A 25,100-nucleotide genomic window follows, 5' to 3' on the forward strand; every position below is an offset into this window, starting at 1 on the left:
TTGCACTTTGTGTGTACCAGTCTGGTCTTTAGGCCAAGTGCTTCATGAAATCAACCCCTGATAATCTGATAATTCTTCATTTGTTTGAAATGTCAAAATGTCTGTTCAAATACTTAGAACTCCTGTTGTTTTGTTTGCAAAGTCTGACAATATACTGAAACATGACCTCTAAATTGCTTCTATTTATTTTGTCTCGTTTTTTTTTTTTTTGTGGTTTGCCATATACGTAGTGAACTACTTAAGCCCTTTTCTTACTTAAGTGTTGTTAGATCGGCTAATGCTGTGTAATGTGGGTCACTGGCTACAATGATGTATCCAACTTAATTATCTGAACAGAAGGAATGATATGAAGAGGGGAAGATTGATATACTTTCTGAAAAGTAGGTTTTCGACAGTTTTTTCTTTCTTAATGCTTGGGATTTTTTTCCTTACCTGAAGACATTGCATACATTAAGTAGTTGAGTTTTAAACTCAAAATACCTTAATGTAGAGAGAAGGGTCAGACTGGTTTGGTTTGGTTTGGTTTTTTTGCTTGTGGCTTGTTTTTCTTTGGTGATTCCGTCAGTTTAGGTAGCTGTATTATTATTGGAGGAAGTAGGTTTGCATGGCTTTCTGGTCATGCCAGTGCAGAAATCTGGAAAATTGTGGAGAATCAGGCGGTTCACAGAAGGATTAGTGTTTCACAGATAATATCCTCTCAAAGCTGAAGTCACTATTCTCTAATGTGTAAAAAGAATGTGGTTTCATATTATTTTGAAATAACTTCTAGGGCCCATTTTTAAATCAAGATACAGAAACATCAGTGCAAATGGATTGCAGTATTTGTATCAGTGCTTATAAAAGAAAAAACTCTTCAGTTGTGGCAGAAATGTTATATGTTTACTGCTACAAAGCAAAAAATGCCCTTGGAAAATGACAGATAACATTAGAGATGCTTATGGAGTATGAAGTAAACACCTTGTCTGTGTATTGTTTGAGTGTCAGTGCCACTCAGCAGTTTGCTAGTAGAGCACATGTTTTTTTTAAATGGATTTCCATCTGGAATAAAATAGATTCTCTATTAGTGTTATGTGTAGCTCCCTTTTCAATGTGGCATCATATTTACCTCATTTCAGTACCATCCACATATGCCAGATTAATATCAGAAGAAACATCACTTTTTTCAAAGGACTTCTGTCTATTTGCCGAGTTTGTTTTCATGGCTCCTCTTTTCCATTGGTAATTTTTTTCCTCTTCATTCCAGCCTCTTGCTTCTGGTATTCAGTAATATGTTGCTGTCTCACAGGTACTACTGTTGCCTGGAAGGCTCAGGAGTTGCATGGAAAATGAGAATATAGGGCTCACTGATCTTCATATGTTCAGGGCACACATCACCTCTTGAGATTATTTCCTTCCTTGACATTAATTCCTTTGTCTCATTCTACGCATGATGTATGTTTGTTCCTGTGCCCATACTAACATATTTTCTTTGGTCAGAATGTATTTTGTTGAAGTCAGATTTGAATGTCACATCTATTTCTTCTTCACTTTGCAGAGAGACTGTGCAGTCAGCCTCATGTTAGGTAATCCTTTGGTGTAAAATCACATTCCTTAGTCTTCTGACCATTTTGTCCACTCGTTTTTTTATGACCAAGAGTTGTCTGCCTTTCAGAATTGAACACAATTCAGTTTTGGTGGTATGTGGCTCATTATACCCAGAAAACCATCAAGGATGCCTGGCTGGGATACTGTTAGTATCACTCTTGGTAATTGTCAAAGTTTAGGAGTCACTAAAACTTCAGGTAATGTTGCCTGCAGCCATTAGATAACTGGCATTTGGTGACCTGTGAGTGAAATACTGTTAGAAGCCAACAAATGACTGGACATGGCACTTTGTGCTATGGTCTAGTTGACAAGGTGGTGATCAGTCAAAGGTTGGACTTGATGATCTTGGAGGTCCTTTCCAACCTTAATGATTCTGTTATTCAAAGCCAGCTATAAATATTTCAAGCACACTGGCTATATCTCTCATGGGTAGGCCATTATTGTAGTGGAGACTTTTGTGGGAGGTTGAGTGTGTTAATAAGACAACCCTCAAAACCTTATTTATGGGTCTTTCAAAGGCTGAAGTAGGTGTCTTTCCATTAGCCATACCTTAGCAAGTTTAGAGAGGTTTTTTTGCTGTGGTTTCCTTCACTAGAATAACCTGTTATACCTAGAAAATTCAGTGACTATAGCACACACAGTGTCTCCTCCAAAAGGCACCACAGACAGAAGATACTTCTGTGGAATTGCCCTTGACCTTATCTGTATTTTGGGGCAGTAGCTATGTAGTCAGGAGCAAGAACACTTTGTTTGTACTGACATCATGACAGTGTTGATTTGATGATACAGAAGTGAGAACAGAAGTTGCTTCATTTATGTGTTGCAGACTATGAATGCTCTTAACAGGGAACTGGGAGGGAAGAACAGGCTGCCTTACAGATAGTGATGACTGTTCAGAGGTTGCCTCTAATTCACCACCCTCTTGGCCCTGAAAATATTTTGCAGAAATCCTATTGCAAAACTAAGGTAATTGCAATGTAAGTATAATTAAAGGAAGATGTTTGAGACTTCTGACATCATAATTACAGGAAGATGTTTGAGACTTCTGACATCATACATCATCCCCATATGATACTGTGGGGATACTCCCAGTCTCAGACACTGTTTTCTTGGGCAGGAGTCCACTGGTACCTCTTGGACAGGTTTCTGTTTAAACAAAGGCCATGCCACTTGGACTTGGTTTTTAACTCTAGGCTTTGTTGTTCAGTTGAATACTGCCACTGACCCAGGAACTTAAAAATAATTACTGTAAAAAGGTTAAATTTAGCTATGGTGGCCCTTATCCCAGTGGAGTATCCTCAAAGATAGCTATTGATATTTTAATAACTACAGATATTGTTCTGCAGCTTGAAGACTTGAAAATTTTAGGATTGTAATATTAATGTATTTTGCTGTTTTTATTTGTTCCAAACCTGTTCCATAGCAATTAGAAAAGGCTATGCTACTTCAGTTGTGTTGAGATGTTTTTGATGATGTAAGTGTACTAACCTTCATCTTTGAGGCCACAGGCTGCTAGGCTTAGATACTTGAAATAAGCAAAGTCTGAGCTTGTTCCATTTGTTTGACAAGTGCATTAGTTTTAAATTCTTTTTTATTGCCAGCTCTGACTGCACAATACATATGTCCAATAAATACAGATGTATAGGTGTAGTCATCTGTCTAGTCATGTTTGTCAGCAAAAAGTCTTCTGGGATGGAAGAACATTTTAAGTATAGACTAGATAAGTAATTAGAGGTGTTATGATTGGTAGAAACTTTCTCGTGAAGTACATGTCAGGTGACTTTTTTTTTTTCCCCTAAGCCTTTTTCTGAAATTTCACAGAATCTCATTTCATAAAATAGTACCATATTATTTCAAGTGAATATGTTTCTGTAATGAAAAATATCTTAGGAGCTTAACATTTTTCCAGTGGAAGAAATATGCGGGTTGGTGATGACTTAAAATTCTCAGTGAGAGGTCATGTGTCTGTGAGTGAATGATTAGCAGTACCTTTTGGCTTTTATTCTTTCATATAGAGTTGCATATTTCAGGCAGCCACCATTTGTGTCATCAATTTACCAAGTTCAGGGCTGCTAGAACTTTTTTCCCCTGTTGGAAAGAGTTTTTTATTATGTCTCTTCCAAAACTGTACAAACAACCAAAACTTTGCTTCTTAGTTTGGAAACCTTATTTTAATTTTCAGTCAAACTTTACAGACAATTAATGCATGTCTGTTTATAAACGAAGTTGTTACTTAGTATTGAGTCCTTTTTATTCTTTTATATTTTAGAGGACAACCACACTTTTTTCCACACTTAAATTTCATAGATTACTGAATTTTCCTAGATAGGTTAGTTTCTTTTCATCAAAAAGACTCTCTGATTATTGATACAGCCCTGCTGTATGCTTGCTTTAATTTGAGATGGTCTTTTTTTGAGTAAGGAAGACCAGAATCATACATTTTTTTTTTTTAGATGCCACCCATGCCTTGTATAATACTATCAGTACTGTCCTTTCTCTATAGGCAGCATCCCACCATCTGGCCCTCTCCCAGCTAATGAACTGCCAGTTTATAGCCACAGCTTTTGCTATTAGCCCTTAGAAGTCCTTCAGCTTATACTCTGTACAATTAAATTTTGCTACTTTCTTTTACTAAAGTTTTCAAGGTGTTCTAATACAATATCCCAGTCCTCTTTTGGTGCCTAACTTTGTGTTGTCATCAAAATTTACCACTATTCTGTAAAACATTTCCATAGTTATTTGTGTATGATGATCCTCACTTCAGCCAGGTCCCAGTCCTGTTTAGTCCACTGCTATAGATGTACTTTGTTTTGCTGGCCAGCCTGCATGGCTGTCGTGCTGAGTGTCAACCCAGCTTTCATTGTCTGCCAGTTTTTCCCAAAAGACTGGATTTGTTGTTCTACTCTGAATTTCGTTTGGTTCCCTGTACTAAAACACAGGAAAATAGAATCAGAAAACCATTTAAGTTGAAAAAGACCTCTAAGATCAACTGTTAACCCAGCACTGCATAACAGACTGTATTTCTTCTGTTCTGGTTCAGAAGAAAAGATAAGACTTGAGATTCTCTATTTGTGGAATATGAAACACCCCCCCCCATGCACACAAACAAAACAATAGTTACTGTAACAGTATCATTTTTGGGAGACTGATACAGAAATGACACATCCTGCTGCAGTGCAGTGTGTGGTCCTGCTGCTGGGTTGATCTTGGTTCATGGTTCTGTTACTCTTTACTAAAGAGCAGCCTAAAAGCTCCTTTTTGTGTTGACTTGCTTTGATCTCTAGTGGGAAGGTTCTCAAGGTAAGGTGTGCTTATGATCAGATATTTTTTTGTCTTTTGTTAGAATTACCTGTCAGCAAAGAATAGGATGAACCAGCTTTGTTGCAAGAACAGCGTGAAACTTCGATGAAAGCCTTTTGTCAGTGTGAATGCAGAAAAATGCTTTCACAAGAGGAAGACAATAGAAAGAAACTTTTACCAGCTGAAATGGGTAATATAAACAGTGGAACAGTAGAGAAGGATTTTATTAAAATTTTGATACTTTTTAGGGAAAAAGTGTTCTCATGCATGGCAGCCTTGAGAGAAGAAAAACGTAGAGATAGAACTACAGTTTGTGTTTAGAGATCTTTTTATGTCTTACAAAAGAAGACATGAACCTTTCTGTTCATGTTTTGGTATTTGCTTTATTTCCCTTTCCCTGTATCTATGTTGTGGCAACTTAAACTATAATAGATTGAGCAAGGGATACATTGCATAAGAGAATACTTCTTGTTGTATTATGTCTGAGTGACTTGACAGCTTATGCTTTGACTTCCTTTTCCTTTGTTGAAGAGGAACCATTTTTATTAATAAGAGCTTTTTCATCTACAATAATCCTGAATCATTCCCACAATAGCTGTTTAGATCATGTTATTTTGAATAAAATTAGTTATGAAGCTGTATAGGAAACTTGAAACCCTTGTTTTTAATTTGACATTGTGTACCACTATATTTAATGTGATCTAATTCAAGACTTTTCCTTTCTGATGCCTAGAATAAAATCTGCAGTGTTTGCAATTTGTTTTTGCAGATAAATAGATTGTTTTTTCTCCTTTTGCAAATGTTTTCTAAGGATTTATGCTTTAATATGAGTAGAAATCTTGTTTGTTCCAACAACTAAGTCTTATTTTCTGTAACAGTTGGTGCATTGTTAACTTTTAATCTCTTATTATACTTGTATTAAAAGAGCACAGAAACTGAAGCTTGAAATTCTAAGTACTTTGCTTTCCCAAGAAGAAAAAAACCATCATAGTCCTGTAACAAAGCATTTTTATTTTGTTTGTGTTAACATAGAGGGAAGGGGTAGAAAATTTCTATTAGATTTCTAAATAAAGCATTATTTAGGAAATTAGTCTATACATAACAAAATAACACCGATGTATCTTGAAACAGAGAGGACACGATTGTGCCTTTTTAACTATAAGGGAAGCAACTACAGTGTCATGTGGACAAGTCTGATGAGTTTTCTGTGCAGATTTGATTTGTGGAAATGATGCTGCATAGGTAAGTTGTTCTGATGACCTCTGGTCCAGGAATGAGCGTCAATATTGTGTCATTGACTGACTTTACAGTAACTTCAGGTGAAGAATGGTATCAGATTTAATTTTGTCTAGTGGTATACAGATTCCTAGTAGAAGTGATGCTGATAAGTGGAAGGACCTTCATGAAACTGAAGTGTTTCATTGGTACTTGAGGCTATTTGCATTTTAGACTTTGCTGATGTTTTTTTTCTGGGCTTATGGAAACATAACAAATCCAAGGACTTCATGGAAACATGAACTAACATATCCTTCCATCTGTGTATGGTAGGTCTTTACTCTTGATGTATAATGTAGAAGAAGTTACCCACATTTTGTCAACTTCAAATATGTTTGCTATGCCTAACATAGCAAACCAAGAAAAAAAAAAGGTCAGAACCTTCAAAACTTTACATCAAAATAGACGCACTGAGCAGACAGGATTTACCTGACAGCATAGTACACATAGGTTGGCAAAGTCCGTCAACCTTCTGGATTTATAAGGTTAGCAGCGTTTTTCTAAAAATCTGTGGCCAAACAACCTTTCCCCCTTTGACATTTTCTGATGAACTTCTGTTTATGCTTGAAAGTTGGATATTGAAGGTTCTCTGACCTTGGGAATTGATCCACTTGAATTCCCTAGAGCCTGAGCTAGGGAGCCTTTGGATCCTGCTCTGAGGTTTACTTGCTTAGCTTGTGTAGTTCTTTTCCTATTCTTCTGATTTTTCATTTATCTTAATTGGCTGTTTGGTTTTATATTGTATGTAGCTAAGAAAACACATGTAATAGGCTGAGCTGAACATTTATTTTGTTTTAAATGCCAGAAACTGGACATGCAGTGTTGGTTCTTGGCTATGTCTGGTAGTGGGAGAAACACAGGAAAGTATATTTAGCTAGATGTAAATGATGATGAAATTGTTGAGTTTTTTCCTAGGGTAAAAAAAGGTATCATGTGTTTGCCCTTCTCACAGTAATTATTAGAGCTCAGAAATAATATTGGTGTTTAAATGATCTGTAGAAAACACCTGTAAAGAATTACCTTGTGTATTGGTGTAATTCTAAGCAAACTAAAGTACCTTTTAGAACCTTTTTCTTTTTCCTGTTCCATTCTTTTGAAGGGAAGAAGCACCAACAGGTGTGGAAGCACCTTCATGTTATCTTATTTGGGCCTACAAGACACTGCTGACCTTTAATCCTGGTGTTGTATTGGTATTGAATGTCCATCTAGGTATGTTTGAAAAGAAAGCTTGAACAGTTTTAGAGGGCTCGAACAGGGAAAGGAAAGTGTCTGGAGGGTGTGTGAGTTTTAAAATGCTGTAAAATGGACATCTACTAATCAATTTTTCAATTCCAGGTCTTGGAAAACTACTAATAATCTTTTTAAACCATCCTTGCATAACTTTGGTCTGATCTTATTTGCATCACTAAAAGTGATTGTTGCAATTAGAGCTAACTTGCAAAAGTTATCTGTTCTCTTATTTCAGTACAGGGGAATGGGGAAAAAATAAAGTAATAGTTTTGATGTGTATTGATTTGTTACTTGCTGTAACTTGAAGGAAGGTGTTTTATATGGGCCTTCTCATTTATTTATTAATTCCAAGGAGTTACCAAGGTGATTTCTTTTCTTAGCTTAGCCTTGTTCTATAACCTAGAGAATTTTTGAACTAAGGCGGTGGGACAATCCAATAAATTTCATCATTTGACTGAATTTAATGTGAGCTCCCTGGAGTGGAACTTCTCAAATCAATAGGCTTTAGAGCCACTCATTTTTGAAGGAAATGACACCAACCAATAACGACAAGCTAGCAATAAAAGAGGAATAGCCTTTTTGGAGAGATTTCAAAAGAATAACCATGTTCTTAGATCTTTTGGCATGTGATCATTTCAGAGACACAGGAACTACGTAACTAATGTTGAAGAGACCAAACCAGAAAGCTGACTAATGTTGGCTCTGCATGAAATAGCAGAGATGTGGAGAATTTTGCAAGATGGTTAAAGATGCTGTCCACAGTTAGATGCATAATGTTTTAAAGTAAAATACAGTTTCAGAGCAGTACTCAGTGGCCACTGCTGTACAGTGTCAATACACTTTGTCTGAGTTCCAGAAGCATTTGGACAAGGCTTTCAGGCACATGGTGTGATTCTTGGGGTAACCTGTGCATGGCTGGGAGCTAAACTATGATCCTGTGATGGGTCCCTTCCAACTCAACATATTCTATAATTCTGTATGGAGACCCTTAAAATAGTCAGCACCATATAATTTAAAATTCCTTGCTTAAACATTGATCAGATGGCATGAGTTAGACAATACGAGTTTTCCAGCATGAACTGCTTCATGATACCTTGTCCCTTCCACCTCCATTGCCTTTTCATGCACACATGAAGAGAACACTCTTTCAAAAAAGTTCATCTTATTTTAGGGTTTTCTTATTGGGGGTTTTCTGCGGTGAGACAAAATAACAAATATAATTGTAAACTCTGTGAACTTTCAGTAGATCTGAAACAAGAAGCTTCATCAAATAACACAAATAACACAAATTTGGGCACAAATAACAACACTGTTGTAGAGACATGATATTTCTATTGTTTGTTGGTCTTGAGTGAAAAACTAGTTATTTCTCAAGTACTCAAAATTGAGATGTTTTCCAAATCAGTTGATTTTGATACTGAATTTATAGACTTGTAGCAAAGTGACTTCTAAAAATAATTACTACTATGGAAGCAGCTTTCAAAGAAAAATACTGCAGTTCTTACAGGGTCAACAGGTAACTTTTAGATTTGGGACTTAGCAAGTCTTCCTTTTCACAATATCTCCAAGTCTTTCAACAGTGACACTATGGAATAAGTGAAAATGTGCAGTTTATTTTTTGTCTTTCCTCCCTATTAACAGTTCAGTGGAAGCATTGCTCCTTAGAAAGACATACCTTTGCTTTTATCTAGAGCTAAGGCATCATTTTATAGCCTTTTTATAGAGTATATGGGAGGGATGATATAGGTCCTAATATAAATGATTTGACGTGTAATTTACTGAGGTTTTGTAGTATTTGCTTTGTTTTCACTCAAGGTTTTGCCTAATTATATACAAATGAAATTGTGTGGGCTCTTCAGCAGTTAGTGTGTAGCTCTATTTCAAAGGTACAATGAGTCAAGAGAGGATGCTCTGTATGTGTATGGTGTGTATGTATGTGCAAATGAAATCTGTACTGGACTTGTCTGCAGGAAGTATTGTTATAGCATTTTAAGGTTATTTGGAGGTATAGTCCTCTGATAGGACTTTTTGTAGGACTTGAACACTTTTTATTTGAAAGGATTTATGTTAAGTGCAAATACATTTTAGCATAGCTTCTATACTTTCCAAATACTCTTTGTGTAAATGTAAAAAATTACCCTGCAAATGAACCCATTAGTTGTTTAATAGCCTTCTGTCAGTGTCCTTGCAAAAACATCTGGAGGTCTTGTTTCTGGAAGTTTGCAGCTGAATTCAATTTTCTTCCTTCTGTGATGTTACATCTTCACTGAAAAAATAAAAAACCACCAAAATACAAACCCAACAACAAAACCCCCACTCAAAGCCCAGTTTTCTTGACTATTTGAATGTTGTCCATAATATATATCCTTAAGAGTTATAAACTTTCTTTTATTCAAAACAATAGAAAATTTAACTCACTTGTGATAGAACATGGCACAAAATCTCCTTACTTCTTATACGTGCCAGAACTTTGTCAAACTGGTGTGAACATTACTTTCCTTCTAATGGTAGGTCCAGTGCCATTTCCACCTCTCAGTACCTTATGAATAGAGGCAGTGGCTCAGCTGAAGTAAAACGTTCCAACTGCCACCGGATAGCCTCTTGCATAAGCACATAATCAACTTACATTAAGAAACAAAGTAAGTAATTATCTCTTACTATCAGAATACTTGCTGCATTTGAATTCAACTTACAATGTATAATTGATCCTTTAGGAACCACGTGTATAGAAAAAAATATTAACAAGATAACTGGTAGATTCCCAGTCCTACTCTGCATTAAACCAACAGTAGCTATTTGCTTCCAGAGACATGGTTGTTGAGAATGGTAGCTGATATGGCTTCAGATGCAGTCATATTCTAAAAAGTAATATAAGTGTGAAAATATTTTCTGCTTTCCTTGGCTTTAGACATAGTTGCTTATTTATAAGATGAAATGGTGAGTTTCCTTTTTTGTTTGTACTGTGTCTCCTTAGACAGTTCAGGTCAGGATCTGTGCCTGATATTCCCTCTGTCTTTATTAAATGTAGTTGTATTTTATTTCTAAGGAATTGTCCAATAAAATGCCTCCTAAAACCAAGAAAGAGCATTTGTTTCTACAAGGCAAAAGCAAGTTACTTTCCCCTCCTGAAATTCTCTCTTACTTATGGATTAAATCTTCTTAGATTTAGAGGAGAGGAAAAAAAAGTATTAGGAGGTAGACAGAAATAACTCCTGTAAGACATTGTGCTACCAACCAGAGCACTGCCGAGGATTACTTATCTCATTTGTAGTAATAGTCCTTGAGCTATCACCTGAAGTTTTATTTTTGGTGCTATCATTTTGTTATCCTTCCCCACTTTCTTTGCCTACAGGACAGATGATCCTGCCAGCAGGATACATGTCCTCAAGTGTGCAGCATGTTGTCAAAACCATTTGAAAACATGCAGATTTTACAAACGCAATAATATGCTCTTCTGTGAGAATCAAACATGCCTCATTCATTGGGAGTGTGTATTTGTGTGTATGGGCGAAGTAGAATCTTATGTTACTGCATTTTTGGGGGAACAAAGAAGTGAGTCTAGAACAACGATTTCTGACTTGACTTAGTCATTGCCTTTGGCTTTCAATGTTATTAAAGATTTAAGGTAAAGGAATACCTGATAAAATAAATGTCTTGCATGCACAGACTTTTGTTTACAAACAGAGTTGTACTGAAATTGGCCTGGTGGTCAATAAACTCATGTTAGCTGGTTTTAGAGAGAGCATAAAATTGCCTCTCCTAAAATCATTTACATGTGGAAGTTGTTTGGTCCAAGCCTCTGCTCAGAATATGGACAGTTTTTCACAGTTCATTGAACTTTGAAGTCAATCATATTGCTCAATAAATCTGATTCACACTTCCTTATTCACAGATATTATTAAATGATTACAAAGTACAGAATTGTTGTGTATTTTTGAAATAAGCATTATTTGGAATATAAGTTAGAGTATAACAAGAGTATTGGATATTGACTTTTAGACTTAATTTTCATTTATTCCCTGCAAAAAGAAATGTAAACCAATACAGCATGACAAGCTAGTTAAAAATTCCTCATTACTTCTCCTCACCCAATTTTCCAGCAACTGAGGACTTGAAGGTTTGGATTTTTTTGCTTGTACTGATTCCAGGAATTCCTAGTTCAACAGGAAAAGACAGATTGGAGGGCACACTGTTTTCTGGGAATGTTTTTAAATTGATCATAAAAACTAATAGTTTTAAAAGAAAACCTGTCTGTTGGACTGCTTTCAAAAATATTTTTTTCACTGTTGTAATAATTCAATTTCTTGCATAAGTGTATTTGTTTTAAACAGCAAAATGTTACCAAATGTGCTTTTTATGACTACCTAGCTGTTTGTTTCTAGGTACTTTAGCCTGTCATGCACAGTGCATTAAGATAGATAATCCTGATGATTCTGGTTCAAAGGTTTTTTGATACTTGTTCAGTTCAAGTAATATCTCTCAGGTACCATTCTTGTATTTAAAGATGAATTGGTTTTTTTCTTTTCTAAGATAATCTGTCATAGATACTATCCAAAAGCCTGGTATGCTCAACTTGGTTCCTAAGGATCTGTTGGGCCTGTGATGTCCTTAGGTACATACATGTTTTTTCAAATTTGCTAAATAGAGGCGTTTCTTGCCAGCATGTCTGGGAGTTTACTTACAGTAGGATTTCTCAAAATGTAGGGTGTGGGAGACTGTCAGCCTTCTGTAAGCTGCTCTTAGCTTATGTTGGTTTCCTTTCTGGTCTTCTATTGAGGAGAAAATGTGGTTTGGGGTCTTTTTCCCCTTGTTTTTTTTTTCTTTGCTTGTCATTGACAAAGGACAGGGCTGGCAGATCAACCATTGAAGTTTGAGAAGCATTTCTTTAGGGAGACTTTTAAAGATGTGAGCTTTTAGAGATGTGAGTTAACGTTGTGGAGTGTATTTGCCTAGGGAAAAAATGGTGGTGGTTTGTTGTTGTTGTTTTGGTTTTGTAGATTCTAGAGTCCTGAGAGAGCTTTATGGCAAAAAGAGACTATCCCATCACAAGTTGTTTTTAGAGGTTGATGTATTGTAACTACTTGCCTCCATCCCTCCCCACATCAAAGAAATCACAGCAGTATATCAAAGCCTAGAAGTAGATGGCTTCTCCTGTGTTCTTATGTATGCTTTTGCTGCTGAATACAAACCTGCAGCATCAAAAGGTTGTCAGACCTCTTCTCTGTATCACTGAATGGCAGACATGTGGAGGTTGAGATTACACTTATCGTCTCATCCCAGACAAACCTGCATAACCTCCTTTGCCTTTATTATCAAAATCATTGCAGCTCAGAATATATTAATCTCAATGTACAGTACAGTTCTAGACTTGATAGAAAAGTCTTTCTTGAAAAATATCTTTGCTATTCTATGTGAAGGACACAGAACAGTTTTGATATATTGAGGTGCAATGTGGACATTTCTTCTTCCACATATAAATAAAAGAAGGTACATGAATCATTGAAAGCTTTAAAAAACATGTCCCCGATATTGTATAATTACACTGATACAAGTCTTATGGCATTATTTTGGACCTTACTTGTTCAGCTATAGATAAATGCTGGAGTGTGTGATTTACATTTTAAAGTGGGAAGTAGCTACAGTTTTCGCTAAAATAAAATAATTTGAACCTTCTCTGCTTTGATCAAGAGATGGTCTTTCACACTGTACTTAGTGTACTGGAGCTTGACTTCAGATGTGTTGGATATACTGTGTTGATTTTATTATGAATTCCATGGCTATCACTAATGCTTTTGTTAATATTTTATTAATATTTTAAAAGTAGGAAACGTTTACTCAGGGTAGTCAGTCATTGTGGATCAACTTCTAGTACCTTACAGGCCACTGACTGTATGTTAAAAAAAGTGTTTTATTTGAGTGTTCCTCACCTTTGCTATATCAGAAGTTCTCTCTGTATTATTAATGATATTTTGGTTTAAAGTTCACCCAGTCTTCACTGAACAATTTAGGATGGTGAAAACTAAAAGTCTGTCCTTGATTTCCAGTGTCCTGCTTGCTCAGGGATTAGTTAAGTATTGGAGTTTCTCTGACCTTAGTTACTGAAGAGTTTAGTTACCAAACTTCATTTTCACAGTTTTAAATACTAAGCATTGGCTATTTTGATTTCTCAAGTTTGTGATTTAATTCTTGTAAAGTAGATGTTCTGGACTTTCTAGATTTTTTTTTTTTTAATAGCAACTGGTGCAAGCTTGTAACTGAGCAGTCACTTTTTATATTTTATATCATGACTAATTTTTTTGAAATGCTACTTATATTTTTCTGTATGTGACTATATATGACAAAGGAAATAACTCTAATATAAAATAATGGGTTTGTATGAATATCTAAAAATACAATAGCAAATGCTGATAGTTTACTTTTTATAAATATTTGATTGGTTACTCTAGAAGTTCTTGAAATAATTCTTTTGATGTTTGTGAAAGTACTAAGTTGTGAAATATTTATTGTACTTCATATTGTTCAGTTGTAAATCCTTAAATGTGTTTTTGAGAGTAAAAGTAAATATTAAAAAGCTCACTACATCAAAGGAATTGCCAAGTAATATTTAATCTTCATGGAATTCACATTCTTCAAGCACAGTGAAAACAAAAAGGATTCTAAAATCTTGTGGTTATTGGTGTCATAAAGCTTTTTATGCATCGTGAGTAGGTTTATTTATACTCCTGACATGAACACTCAAAGGTAGCGAATGTCCTTCATGCCATTTCATAAGTTTAAAACTCTTGTCTTTCATCAGTGTAGATTTTATCTGAAGTCAGATTTATGATCCTGATGCCTGCTTGTTTTGGAAAATTCTTCACTATTATGCATGAGGAGTGAATGTGGCATTTCTTTAGTAACACTGTGTGACAGTAAGTAAAACTGTAAAACTTTTGTTTGTGGACTCTTACCTGAATCAGCACATGACTTTTTCCCCTTCAAATACTTGAATATTATAGTATTGCTTTGCAGTACTGGAAGAAATAATAGCTTAAAATGTTTTATTCCTTTAATGTTCCAGAACTGTACTGGAATCTATTGTATAATTATTGAAGAATTTGAAGTATGTTGAAAGTTTTTCCAATATCTCCAAATATTTCATCAGCTTTCTGACCATCTGTAATTATGGTCCTTCCTTGTATCAAAGTGTGTCTATCTGTGTGTTCACCAAGCTGAATTTGCATAATGTGACATCTGGTCCTGATGTGCAGTAAAAAGCATGGAGATGAAGGAAAATTCTGGGGAGCTTCTAGTGCTATAGAACTTATTATTCCAAGCAGCCAAGTTATTTTTGAACTATAAATTCAAGATTTCTTCAAGATAAAGTATAGGGATGCTGGGGTTATGTTTTTTTAAATAGCACTCAAAACCAGTTGCCTATAGAAGAGAGAGAGAATTTGCAGGTTACACTGCAGGGAGTATGGCAAAATATAATTACTCATATTAGAAATTTGGCTACTAATATTGTCATTTTGACTAATGCCAGGGCTTCCAGGCTGTTGATAAATTTACCAGTAATGCAGGGAAAGCTTGTCACTTTTACTATACCTTTTTTACTTCTTTGGGTAGTTCTGTAGATCAATAGAGTCTGGCCTTAGTCACAGGGAGTAAGTGCAGGGCTGGACTACATGAGCAAAATTATTTGAAAAATTGTCAAAACATGACACCTGCTAATTTTGCTGAGGATCCAGGTTTCTCCCCCACCACAAGGTGTGGAAAACTAACAGATATTAGTGGTGTGAGTTGTACAGCTCTCGGGAACACTCGTGGTAGTTTTTCTCATTTTTTTTTCTTGGGTTAATTGCTTCTGATAAGATTGCAGCCTGATCTCCAGTATGTATGGTGGCATAGGTACAGACATACACTGGGAGGCTAATTTTTTTAAGTAGTCTTTGTGTAGCAAAAAAAACCAAAACAGTGTTACATAGTAAGTCACTGCTCATTAAGAAACTGTAGTTCAGTATCAGGTAAGTATAAATAGTTAAATATGTATAGACATAGAGATATAAATGAGTTTATAATAAATATTTTGGTGACTCTCCACTACAAATAGTAACATAAGATCTGGATTAATATGGATGGAACAGTTTATGTAACAATGTTCGGGTGCTCTTTGGTCATTGACTCAGTGATCTGCAAGACCAGCATTTTACAAATTGTTGGATTTGTTGTCTTATATGATGATACCACCAAGTTGTACCACCTTCTGTCTGCTGGAATCATAGCTTCACTAGCTCTGTATTCACTTAGGAATGAAAATCCTTTTGAAGTCTAACAAGAACTGACGGTCAGGACAGTGAGTAGTTGTTACTACTTGCAGTGAACTTGTGTTACAGATTTCAGCATGATGACGAGGGTTAACAATGAAGGGAAGCATTTTCTTGTCAGCAACACTGCATTATATTTCTCTAGTGAAAGTAGGAACAGAGGTCTGCTCAGCCGTGTGTTGGTAGACTGTGTGTTGGAGAGTGCAATAGTTAACTACTCATTTTTTTCAGCCATAATTTACTTGAACAATTTAGAAACTGGCAAACATGTAGATGAGGCATTTTGACAGCCCTTGTACTAAGTATAAAGAAGCATATGGAAGCCCATATCTTTTAATTGCCTTTGTGGAATCCAGGCTGGAAATTTGATTCTTCACTTTTTGTTGCTAAAGTCCTTGTAGGTGTTGTCAGTGTGACCAGTTCTGATCGTGTTTACTTGAAGCCTGATGGTAGAGCAGTTTACTGTTCTAAATTTAAGGCATATTTTTAGAATATGTTCACTTTTAAATAACCTGAAGCTCCTATAAGAACACCACTTGGGAATGACTTTAGTTGCATCTGATCTTATCAGTCATGCCAGTGCCAGTTGTCTCCATATGCATTAATTTGTTCTTTTGAAAAGATTCACAGTAGGTATTTTTTCTTTTTTTTTTCTTAATCATTTAGTATCTTCATTGGAAAGAAAACAAATAATATGGTGTATCTGTTTTTATTACTTTTTCTGAATGAATGAAAACAAACTGCAGCTTGCCTCCCTCCATCCTCATGTTTCTTTAGAATCTGTAAAAACAATATTTTTTTAAAATTTCAATTAATTTTAACCTGAAAATTTTCATCTCTTTAGATTGTTTGTTTATTAATGAATTACTGCAAATAGAAGTATTTCCTGGCAACTAAGAGAGTAAAACAATCCCTGCAGATTCTGAAGTATCTGTACAACTTTCTCTTTAGAAGTATCTTTACAGATACTCTGAGTTTGACTGGCACTGCATGCAAATCTTAATGGCATTTAGTTGACTTGCTAGAAATAAAATTGCTCTTGTTGTTTATCGGCTTTTGTTAGCGCCTAAGGAAGCTGTAAATTTTCTCCACAAACCTTAAAAAATTTCAGCTGTTGGTCTGGAACTGCTTAGATATAAAGTTGGTTTTTAATTAATTAAAGTGCTAAGGCTGTCAAATATCATGTGTCTTATGTGACACTTTCCCTTACAGTTTCTCTTATCACTTCCATTTGCAGTATAGTTTGTTTCTCATTTGCCTTTCTAATTGCAAGTGAGACACTCTTGAAGGGATTTCCGTGTAGTGGAGGTTCTTCACTGGGACTGGGAAGATATACAAGGAGGAAAACTGTGTCCCTGTCTCACTGGCAGCAAGGAGAAAAATGTGTCAGAACCAGTACGGTGAGAGGAAGGAAAAGGAATGAAGCAAAAGCATTTTTCCAGCTATCCAGAAATTCACATATTTCACAGATGAACGTTTTTGCTGTCATTCCAGTGATTCCTTGAAATTGGCTGAAGATTGTGTATGTGAATGGAATAGGAGACTTTAATTTGTATCACTTTTATTACTACTTTTCATTGAAAGAAACAGGGAAACTGAACAAGACTCTTTCACCTGAAGAGAAAGCACAAGCATCACAGATAACTATTTGGACCAGTATGTCAGCACTATCTGGAATTTAAATTGACCACTTAGAAAAGACCATAATCCCACTCAAATAACTGGGGTTAGTTTTTAGGTATGTGAAACAAAGAATTACTGTAACTCTTTAAGAGGAACACAGATGACTGGCCTTGTCATTCAGGAAGTCAAATGATTCAACCATTCAAAGTATAGAGTATGTGAAATTCAGTTAAAGATGACATTCTAAACTGGAAATCAGGAAGGAGAATTTAACTGTCTACAAAGTACTATACTGCAATGTCCTGTGCCAGCTCATGTGACATGATTGGAACATTGCTGTGTTAGGATGGCTTCAGAAACCTTTTATTCTAAGTACGGTGCTCAAGGAGGCATAAAGTGGAAGGCAGAGATAAAGTTTATATTAAGTACATATACAGAAGTTTTAGGTGTTTTACAGAAACTGGAATATTTGCTGTTGTGACAGAATGCTTGTTCTGAGAGTTGTGAATTACAGTACTTTACATCTTTTCATTGTCATATTTCTGTGTTTCCTCTTCACAAACTCAAGCAATTTCACATAATGTTATTGCAACCTATTGCTAGGAATCCATTTCCCCTTCTGCCTGCATGCACAGACCCTTACAGGAGGTGGAAAGAAAGATTAGAAAACCAGGATCCACCAAATAGGATAGATATGGCTTGGTTGGAAAATCTATTTGTGGGCCTAGCACCATTTTCTGTAGTTAAAATATGCCCACTTCTGCTTCTAATCACATGCTTTTCCTGAGAGTCATAAATTAAATACCCTATTTGTAGTCAAAGACTGTTTATCTACTCTTTCTTAACCCTCTGCATATACTTAGGTACAACATTGTGTCATATGTAGGCAATTGATTTGGGAGAGTTTTGATTTCAAATGTTATTTGTAATGAAAGTCATCATCCAAGGCTTTAATTCATTTACTGAAAAGAAATGCAGTAGTAAATATTCTGTGGCAACAGATCCTACTATGGGTGACATATTTCATAGGAAATGTGTTAATTAGTTGTAGGAGTTTCTGGGAGAGAGTTGTTCTGGCTTTTTTTGTGGTTGCCTCTGAAGTGTTGCATTTTGGTATTCCATTAAATTATAGATGTAATGGCATATGTCCATATGACTTATAGGTGCCTGAAATAATTTGCTTACAGAGCATCATATTGAGGTTGCCCTTTTTCTAATTATAAAACCTGATAGGGAATTTGTCTGATGATTACATGAATTATTTTTTGTGCCATTCTATATTCATATGAAATATAAGAACAATTTTAACAGCTTTTAAAGTTTTACTTACACTTCGTTCTGAGCTTGACCAATTCATATGGAGGGCTGATGTAATGCTTTGAACAAAATGTAACTCTTAAGTGCTCCCTGTCTAGGTCTGAGTTTTCCTAGCATTTTAAATCTTACTGAGACCCTTTAAGTGGATGAGAATTTTACACTTTACCTTCACAAAGAAATACATGTAAATTAATCAGATTTTTTTTTTCAAAGTGGATTATTTAAATTCTTAATCTATTTTACTAGCAATTATAGAAAACAGATTTTTTAAAAGTTGTCATTTCTTTAGAGGGATTCTACTTTTTGTGATTTATAGATCAGATTTATCTTTGAAAGGACTGCGAATTTGATGGAAATTTTAAAGGTTAGGTAAAAATTTGCACACACTACCATTGTTTGCATAGGGAGAGGGCTGCACATTGACCTGCAGAATGGCATCAAGTGTAAAAGAAGAGGTACTCAGTATGTTTGAGAAATGAAGTTGGGGATGAGACTATATGATCTCATGGTAAATAGTGTCTGATAAGGATGATGGTTTCCTTACAATATTATAAAGTAAAAACAGTTGATTGTTTTTTTAATTACAGCTTTCTGAGATATTGAAGATTTTACTCTTCACTGAATAAAATATTAAAAACTAAGGACATTTAGTGCAGAGCTGTTGCAACATATCCCAACAGATACCAGCAAAACATTTTACGTGTGAAGGTTTTTTCGCACTGCACCGTTAGTTCTTCCTGCAGTTTCTAAGTGATAATGGCTTATCTCTGTCATCCTAAAACTTTGAAGTGATTGTTTTAACAATGGTGCTAATTGCTTAACTGACATCAAATAGCGTTTCAAGCCTCCCTCTATGGGTGTAAAGAATTTGTGTGAAAGAACTGGAGTTACAGCCTGGGTGAACACAGTAATAGCTGATGAGGAGAATTTGTTGCTGTCGAATGTGTGTTTAGAATGTACTGTTTTAATGAGAAAGCATTTAGCAAAAAAGTGGAAGAGAATATTGTTCAATGAAGTGTATTTACAGCCTGGCCAGAGCAGATTGTAGCTTGGTTTTCAGCTGTATTTAATGCATACTAACTTAACTGAGTAATGTTTGTGTTTACATTATTTGGAGAGAAAATATAATTTTGAACTAAAGATTGTTGCTGCTAATTATGCCCAAATTATTAGTTCAAGTGGAGAGTCAGGAAAATAAATTCAGTGCTTCCCTTGATTTCAGACTGTAAGTCAAATCTGATTACTATAAAATACCTGGAAAGGCTTTGAATCTTTCAAAGTCAGTTACTTTTCCAGCAGCTACCATTAGTACCTTCCTATCATCCTTTTGCTGTCACCTATTGAATACCAACCCCCTTGTCTCTTCAGGTAATATATTTTTGTTTAAATTTAAATTTAGATAAAAATTAGCAGAGTAGCATGAGGGTGAATCTCAAGCTAGTTTCAGTTTGATTTTTTTTTTTTAAATCAGAAAAAAAGATGCATTAATATTTTAACTCTTAAGGTACAATCCTATTAACTGTCTCTTATTTAGTGTTACATAAAGATGCCTTAGTCTTTTGCTGATCTTTGCTTTCAGTACTGCTGACCCTGCTTGAAAGAGTAAAAGCTAAGTAACATTTCTTCATTGATGTGCCAATGAAATTAGGTCTCGGTACATTGAACTTCACAGTATAAATAGAAGCAGATAATGCTAAAGTTTATTTATGGTTTCTTGGACATATCCTTAATGGGCTAAAGGAATAGAACTTAAAAAAAGAAGTGAATATAGTTAATTGTTCTGACAGCAGTATCAGATTGCTTTTTTCAGTTGCTCTGTCATTCTGTGAGTCATCTCTCATGTACAGTACCTGAGCATTGAAAGAATCATTGGATCAGCATGGTTGTCTTTGTAGCTTGGCATTACCAAACATTCAGTTGGTGTGCTTTGATTTCTTTAAGTGGCCTGTGTCTTGACTTAGTGCTGCTTTTCTAAAAGCATCTTTTTCTTCACACAAGTGAGTTTCCTGATGGTCATAGTGCATAATGCATGCTACTTTATGCACTGAGCTTGTACCTCACTGGAAAACAGAGCCTTACTCTTTCCTGCTAAATTTTTACACTTGAATTGTGAGTGATTTGGAGGCTTGAAGTTGTTGACTTAGGTTAGTAAAGTGCATTTATTTTGTACCTTCCATTAACATATTGAAAAGTAAAAAATTTTTATGCTAGTGGATAGTTAAAATTAAGTTAGATCTGGTTTTGTACATTTGTGGTGAATTTATCAATTTGTGATAAAACCAGATCCAATTAAGCTAATAGAAGAGATTGTCTCGGTTTTATATCCATGCTTAAAGTAAATTTTGTAGAGCCTTTTTCTAGGGATATAAATTCCAGCGTGCAACATTAAATTGATTTACTTAGTGTTGACACAGTACTCCAGGGCCATCAGACCTGTAAAAACTCGTGGTGATGGTAGGAAAATGCTGTTTAGAGCTTTGTCTTTTGTACTTTGCAGCTTCATGGGTAATTTCAGAGGCCCATTTTAACTGAGTTGTGATAAAGATTCAATTTATACAGTGAAATTTTAAAAAAATGTTTTTCTGAACTAACAACCTTGTCAAGCTGTCTTGGACTGGTTTGTAATAAATACAAGAGATAAATTGTCAGGCTGTGTAGAGGGAAGGAGAAGCTGAGGGCTTTCTTCTTGATGTTCAAAGTTTCATGTGTGGAATTCCCATTAGCCCTTTACATAGTCATCTCTGAACTCTGGCACTTATCAGGAGTAATCTTTGTGTTGCTTTTATGTCTGTAATGTCTATCCTTATGAAAAATTTAAAAATGTTGTACAGTTTAACATCTTATACAGGAATATCTCACATTCCCTTGCATTTCTAGGAGTATTACTTGGCAAGAGTGTTAATAGAGAATTTGTGTGCATTTTACATTCAGTGCACTGACAAGATGAAAAAATATTGTGTATAAAATGGTAAAAGATAGCATTTTTTTTCATTTTGTAGAAGTAAGGTGTAATATAGAAACATTTTCATTGTTTTACTTCCTTCCAAGTTATTTTGGTTTGCTCAAAGAATCCTACCTGGTCTTCAGAAGTGGCACTTTACTTTGGATTGTGAGAAGACTAATCAGTGATATGGGAAGAGCTGTCTAGCTGGAAAACACAGTGTGATTTTTAAACTAACCCACATCCTGATTTCAAGTCATGCTACACCTGGCACGTGAGGAATGTTGTACGTGCACTCCCACTGAATCAGGGACAGTTAGAATTTAGCATAAGCTCTAACTAAGCCATTGGCATGTCTTATGAATGGCTGTCACCCTTACTTCGTTTATGAGTAGCTTGTCTTCCTTTAATATGTTGGACTCTTTCAAATTCTTGAAGATTGAATAATACATTAAAATGGCCAAGGAAAACTCTGGATTTACTTTTTGGTTTTAATTTTATGCCTAGTCTTGTAATTTCGCCCTTTGGTATCTTCTGAACATAATGCCTTCATTTTTGTCATGTGCAAGAAATAGTAATAATTTAGGGTCCTTTGTATCTACCTCTTGTTTAAATGTCTGGGATAGCAGAAGTTGCTTTTCTTTAAGCCTCCTACTTCACTTTACATTTTACTTGATGACTACTCAGCCATTCTTTGCTTAATAGTCTGAGTCCAGTAGGTTTTCTCTTTATGTTCCTTCCTTTCCCCCCTCCCCCAAGAAAGTCATGTGCATCACATAGATAATTGTTTTTTAGCTTAACTGCTCCAGATTTGCAGAGTATTGCAGGATTTCATGTGTGTATTTTAACAATAAATTATGTTGAAAGTTTGGTCTTTGCCTGTGTTGCACTTAAGGCAGTGGCAAAATCATATAGGAACGAATTAATGAAGGAAATGTTCAGATGTTTAATGTTAAATGTTTAAGTTTGAGAACTAAATTTTATTTTAGACTTATTAGTTAAGTGTGTACTAGTAAAGTAAATGGACCTGTTACTGTTGACAGCAAGTCTAGCTAGAAAAGAGGGTACCACATCTATCTGATTAAACTCTTATTGTCAAGAACTGCTGACCTACATCCATCTACTCTGGGGAATGATGCTTTGGCTGCATTAACTACCAAACTCATGCTCTGTGTCTGGGGTTAGTTTCCTTGGTAGCAGTCTGACAGTTCACCCATAGAGACAGACAACCAAGCACCAGTGCCCAGGAGCACTTTCAGGACATATTTAACATACTAAATAGATGTAGCTGTTGAAGATGCAGAAAAGAATCTTGCCTCCAACATGCTTAACAAAAGTATATGTAAATGCATTGTTACAACACAAATCAGAGGGTTTGAGTTTAATATTATGACTATTTAAATATTTAAATTGACCATATGATGATGTTGAAATTGCTGGTGCCTGGGCTTCTCTAAGTGTTAGGAATATGTTCTGTACTATACCACAGCACTGGTGGCTGTGTATGTGTTAATGATCAGGTACATGATTGGTTAATTCATCTTACTGCAGAAATACTGAATGAACTGACACAACTTTTTCCCCCAATAGTGTGCTGGAGAAGAGAATTGGGTGGACAGTCGGACTATTTATGTTGGGCATCGTGAACCACCTCCAGGCACTGAAGCCTACATTCCACAGAGATTTCCAGATAACCGAATAGTCTCATCAAAGGTAGTAATATTTTCTTTCACTCACGTACATAAATGAGCTGAAGTTATTTTGTATGTGTTCATTTATCTCTTTCAAGATTTTGTCCTATACTTCCTGCATGTTTTTTCTTTCCACTGACCAGCAAAGGTAGAATGAAGGTATCTTATTCCTTCTACAGAGACTAATAGCCAAATTGCCTCCAATATGAATAGAAATAAAATGACTACATTGTTTACTGTAGTATATAATATAGTACAGTTTTGAGTAATGTGCTTTTCCACAAAGGAAAAGTAAGAAAGAATGTAAGAAAGCACTTTTCATTTGGGGCAATCCTGGAGTAAAGACTCCAAGTAAAGACTGCATCCTTTGTAATCCTAAGCAATACCTCAAATTACTAGAAATAGCTTCATTTGTGGAGCACTTAAATTCATCATGCTATCTCCAGCATAAATGTCATTCCCTTCAAAAGCTCATATTGACAAAACCCCATAGAAATAATAATTTTTGTTATACACATGCAAGTGTGAATTATTCTTAAAGGCTTGGTATTGTGATACATTTGTGCCCTTAAGAAACCTTTGAGTTGTTCCCCACTTCAACTAGTAAGCTTTAACTTCCATAAGTTTCAGCAGCTTTCTGTGAACAGTTGGGATATTGTTACTCTCCTGCTGGTTTGGCTTAGCCAAAAGTTTGGGTTGCAGTGGCATGAAAAAATGGACATTTGCAGCTGACAACTCAAGAAGTCCAAGTTATTAGTGTGTTTGGATTTTAATCTTTGTGAGCACACGCCTCCAACCAATTATGAAATAATGAATTCAAAAGAATAGCTGCTTTACTGAGAGAATTTCTTTTTGAACAGTGTGTCAAATCCACAGACACTTGAAGAACCTTAGTAGCATTGTGATCTCAAGGAACTGAGTGTTTACTCTCGTGGATCCAAACACTTGCCATCCATTAACATAATGGCAAAGCTGTAATGAACCCCACACTTTTCACAAGCGGTGTCATGTGAGATTTTGCATTTTAGTACCTTCTCTCTGTACTTCATTCAGAAACAGTATAATGACAAGCAGCATAGTATCTAAGCGTCTTTAATTAGATTGTTCAAAAGGTAATGCAGTGAATAATCCAGATGAAGTACAGTCAAACTGATACAGTAGTAAATCCTGTGCTCTACATGTTGATTTGTATTGGCTTTTGAATTATGGAAGAGTAAACACATTTTATGCAAATTTTGGTACTCCTGTGACAGTCTTCTTGTTTTTCATCTCATATGTTTCATCTGGGATTTATATAAATAAAGTCATTGAAGTTATGGCTGATACTTTTTGAAATAAAACCATCCTGCTCAACTCTACAAGGTGTTTTGACACTTTTTTGTGAATATTAAATTAGTGGAAGTTTCAAGTTACTGTTACAGAGTGAGATTTTTAAGTATGACTTAGACCTGGATTGAGTTGAGGAATCCCTGGCAGCAATTAGTAAATATGTATGACTTCAACTAGTTCAGAAAGGAGACTTCACTGTATTTTTATTTGGATATAAAGTATATTTAGTTGAATGTTTTTAATGTGAAACTCTAGTTGTGAGCTGTGTCTGTAAATATTTTTTCATAAACCACAGGTATTAGTGAAAATATATACATTTTATATATATATATATACAATGTTTCTCAGTTTTTCTGTTTATTGATTAAATTTCTCTCACTTAAAAATAAAATATAGGTTGTCTTTGTGAAAGTAAATACAGTGATATTTCAGGAGGGAACAGAGTTCACAGAAATGTTTTATAATATTGAACAGTTCTTTAGACTGCTGAAAGCTGTTTTATTG

At 35.3% G+C, this 25,100-nt stretch overlaps 1 protein-coding gene across 3 annotated transcripts in view; it reads left to right on the forward strand.

Moving 5' to 3' along the window:
• ATP11A (ATPase phospholipid transporting 11A) overlaps positions 1-25,100 on the forward strand; it is a 110,950-nt gene that overhangs the window by 28,807 nt on the left and 57,043 nt on the right. For all 3 annotated transcript variants that reach the window (XM_051772817.1, XM_051772818.1, XM_051772819.1), the window contains exon 2: positions 23,167-23,289. In XM_051772817.1, the coding sequence (XP_051628777.1) occupies positions 23,167-23,289 (123 nt within the window). The remainder of the gene's footprint in view (positions 1-23,166; positions 23,290-25,100) is intronic.

Source organism: Manacus candei, unplaced genomic scaffold, assembly GCF_025592945.1.
Source record: "Manacus candei isolate 608988 ecotype Guabito, Panama unplaced genomic scaffold, ASM2559294v1 h1tg000159l, whole genome shotgun sequence".
Lineage (NCBI taxonomy): Eukaryota > Metazoa > Chordata > Aves > Passeriformes > Pipridae > Manacus > Manacus candei.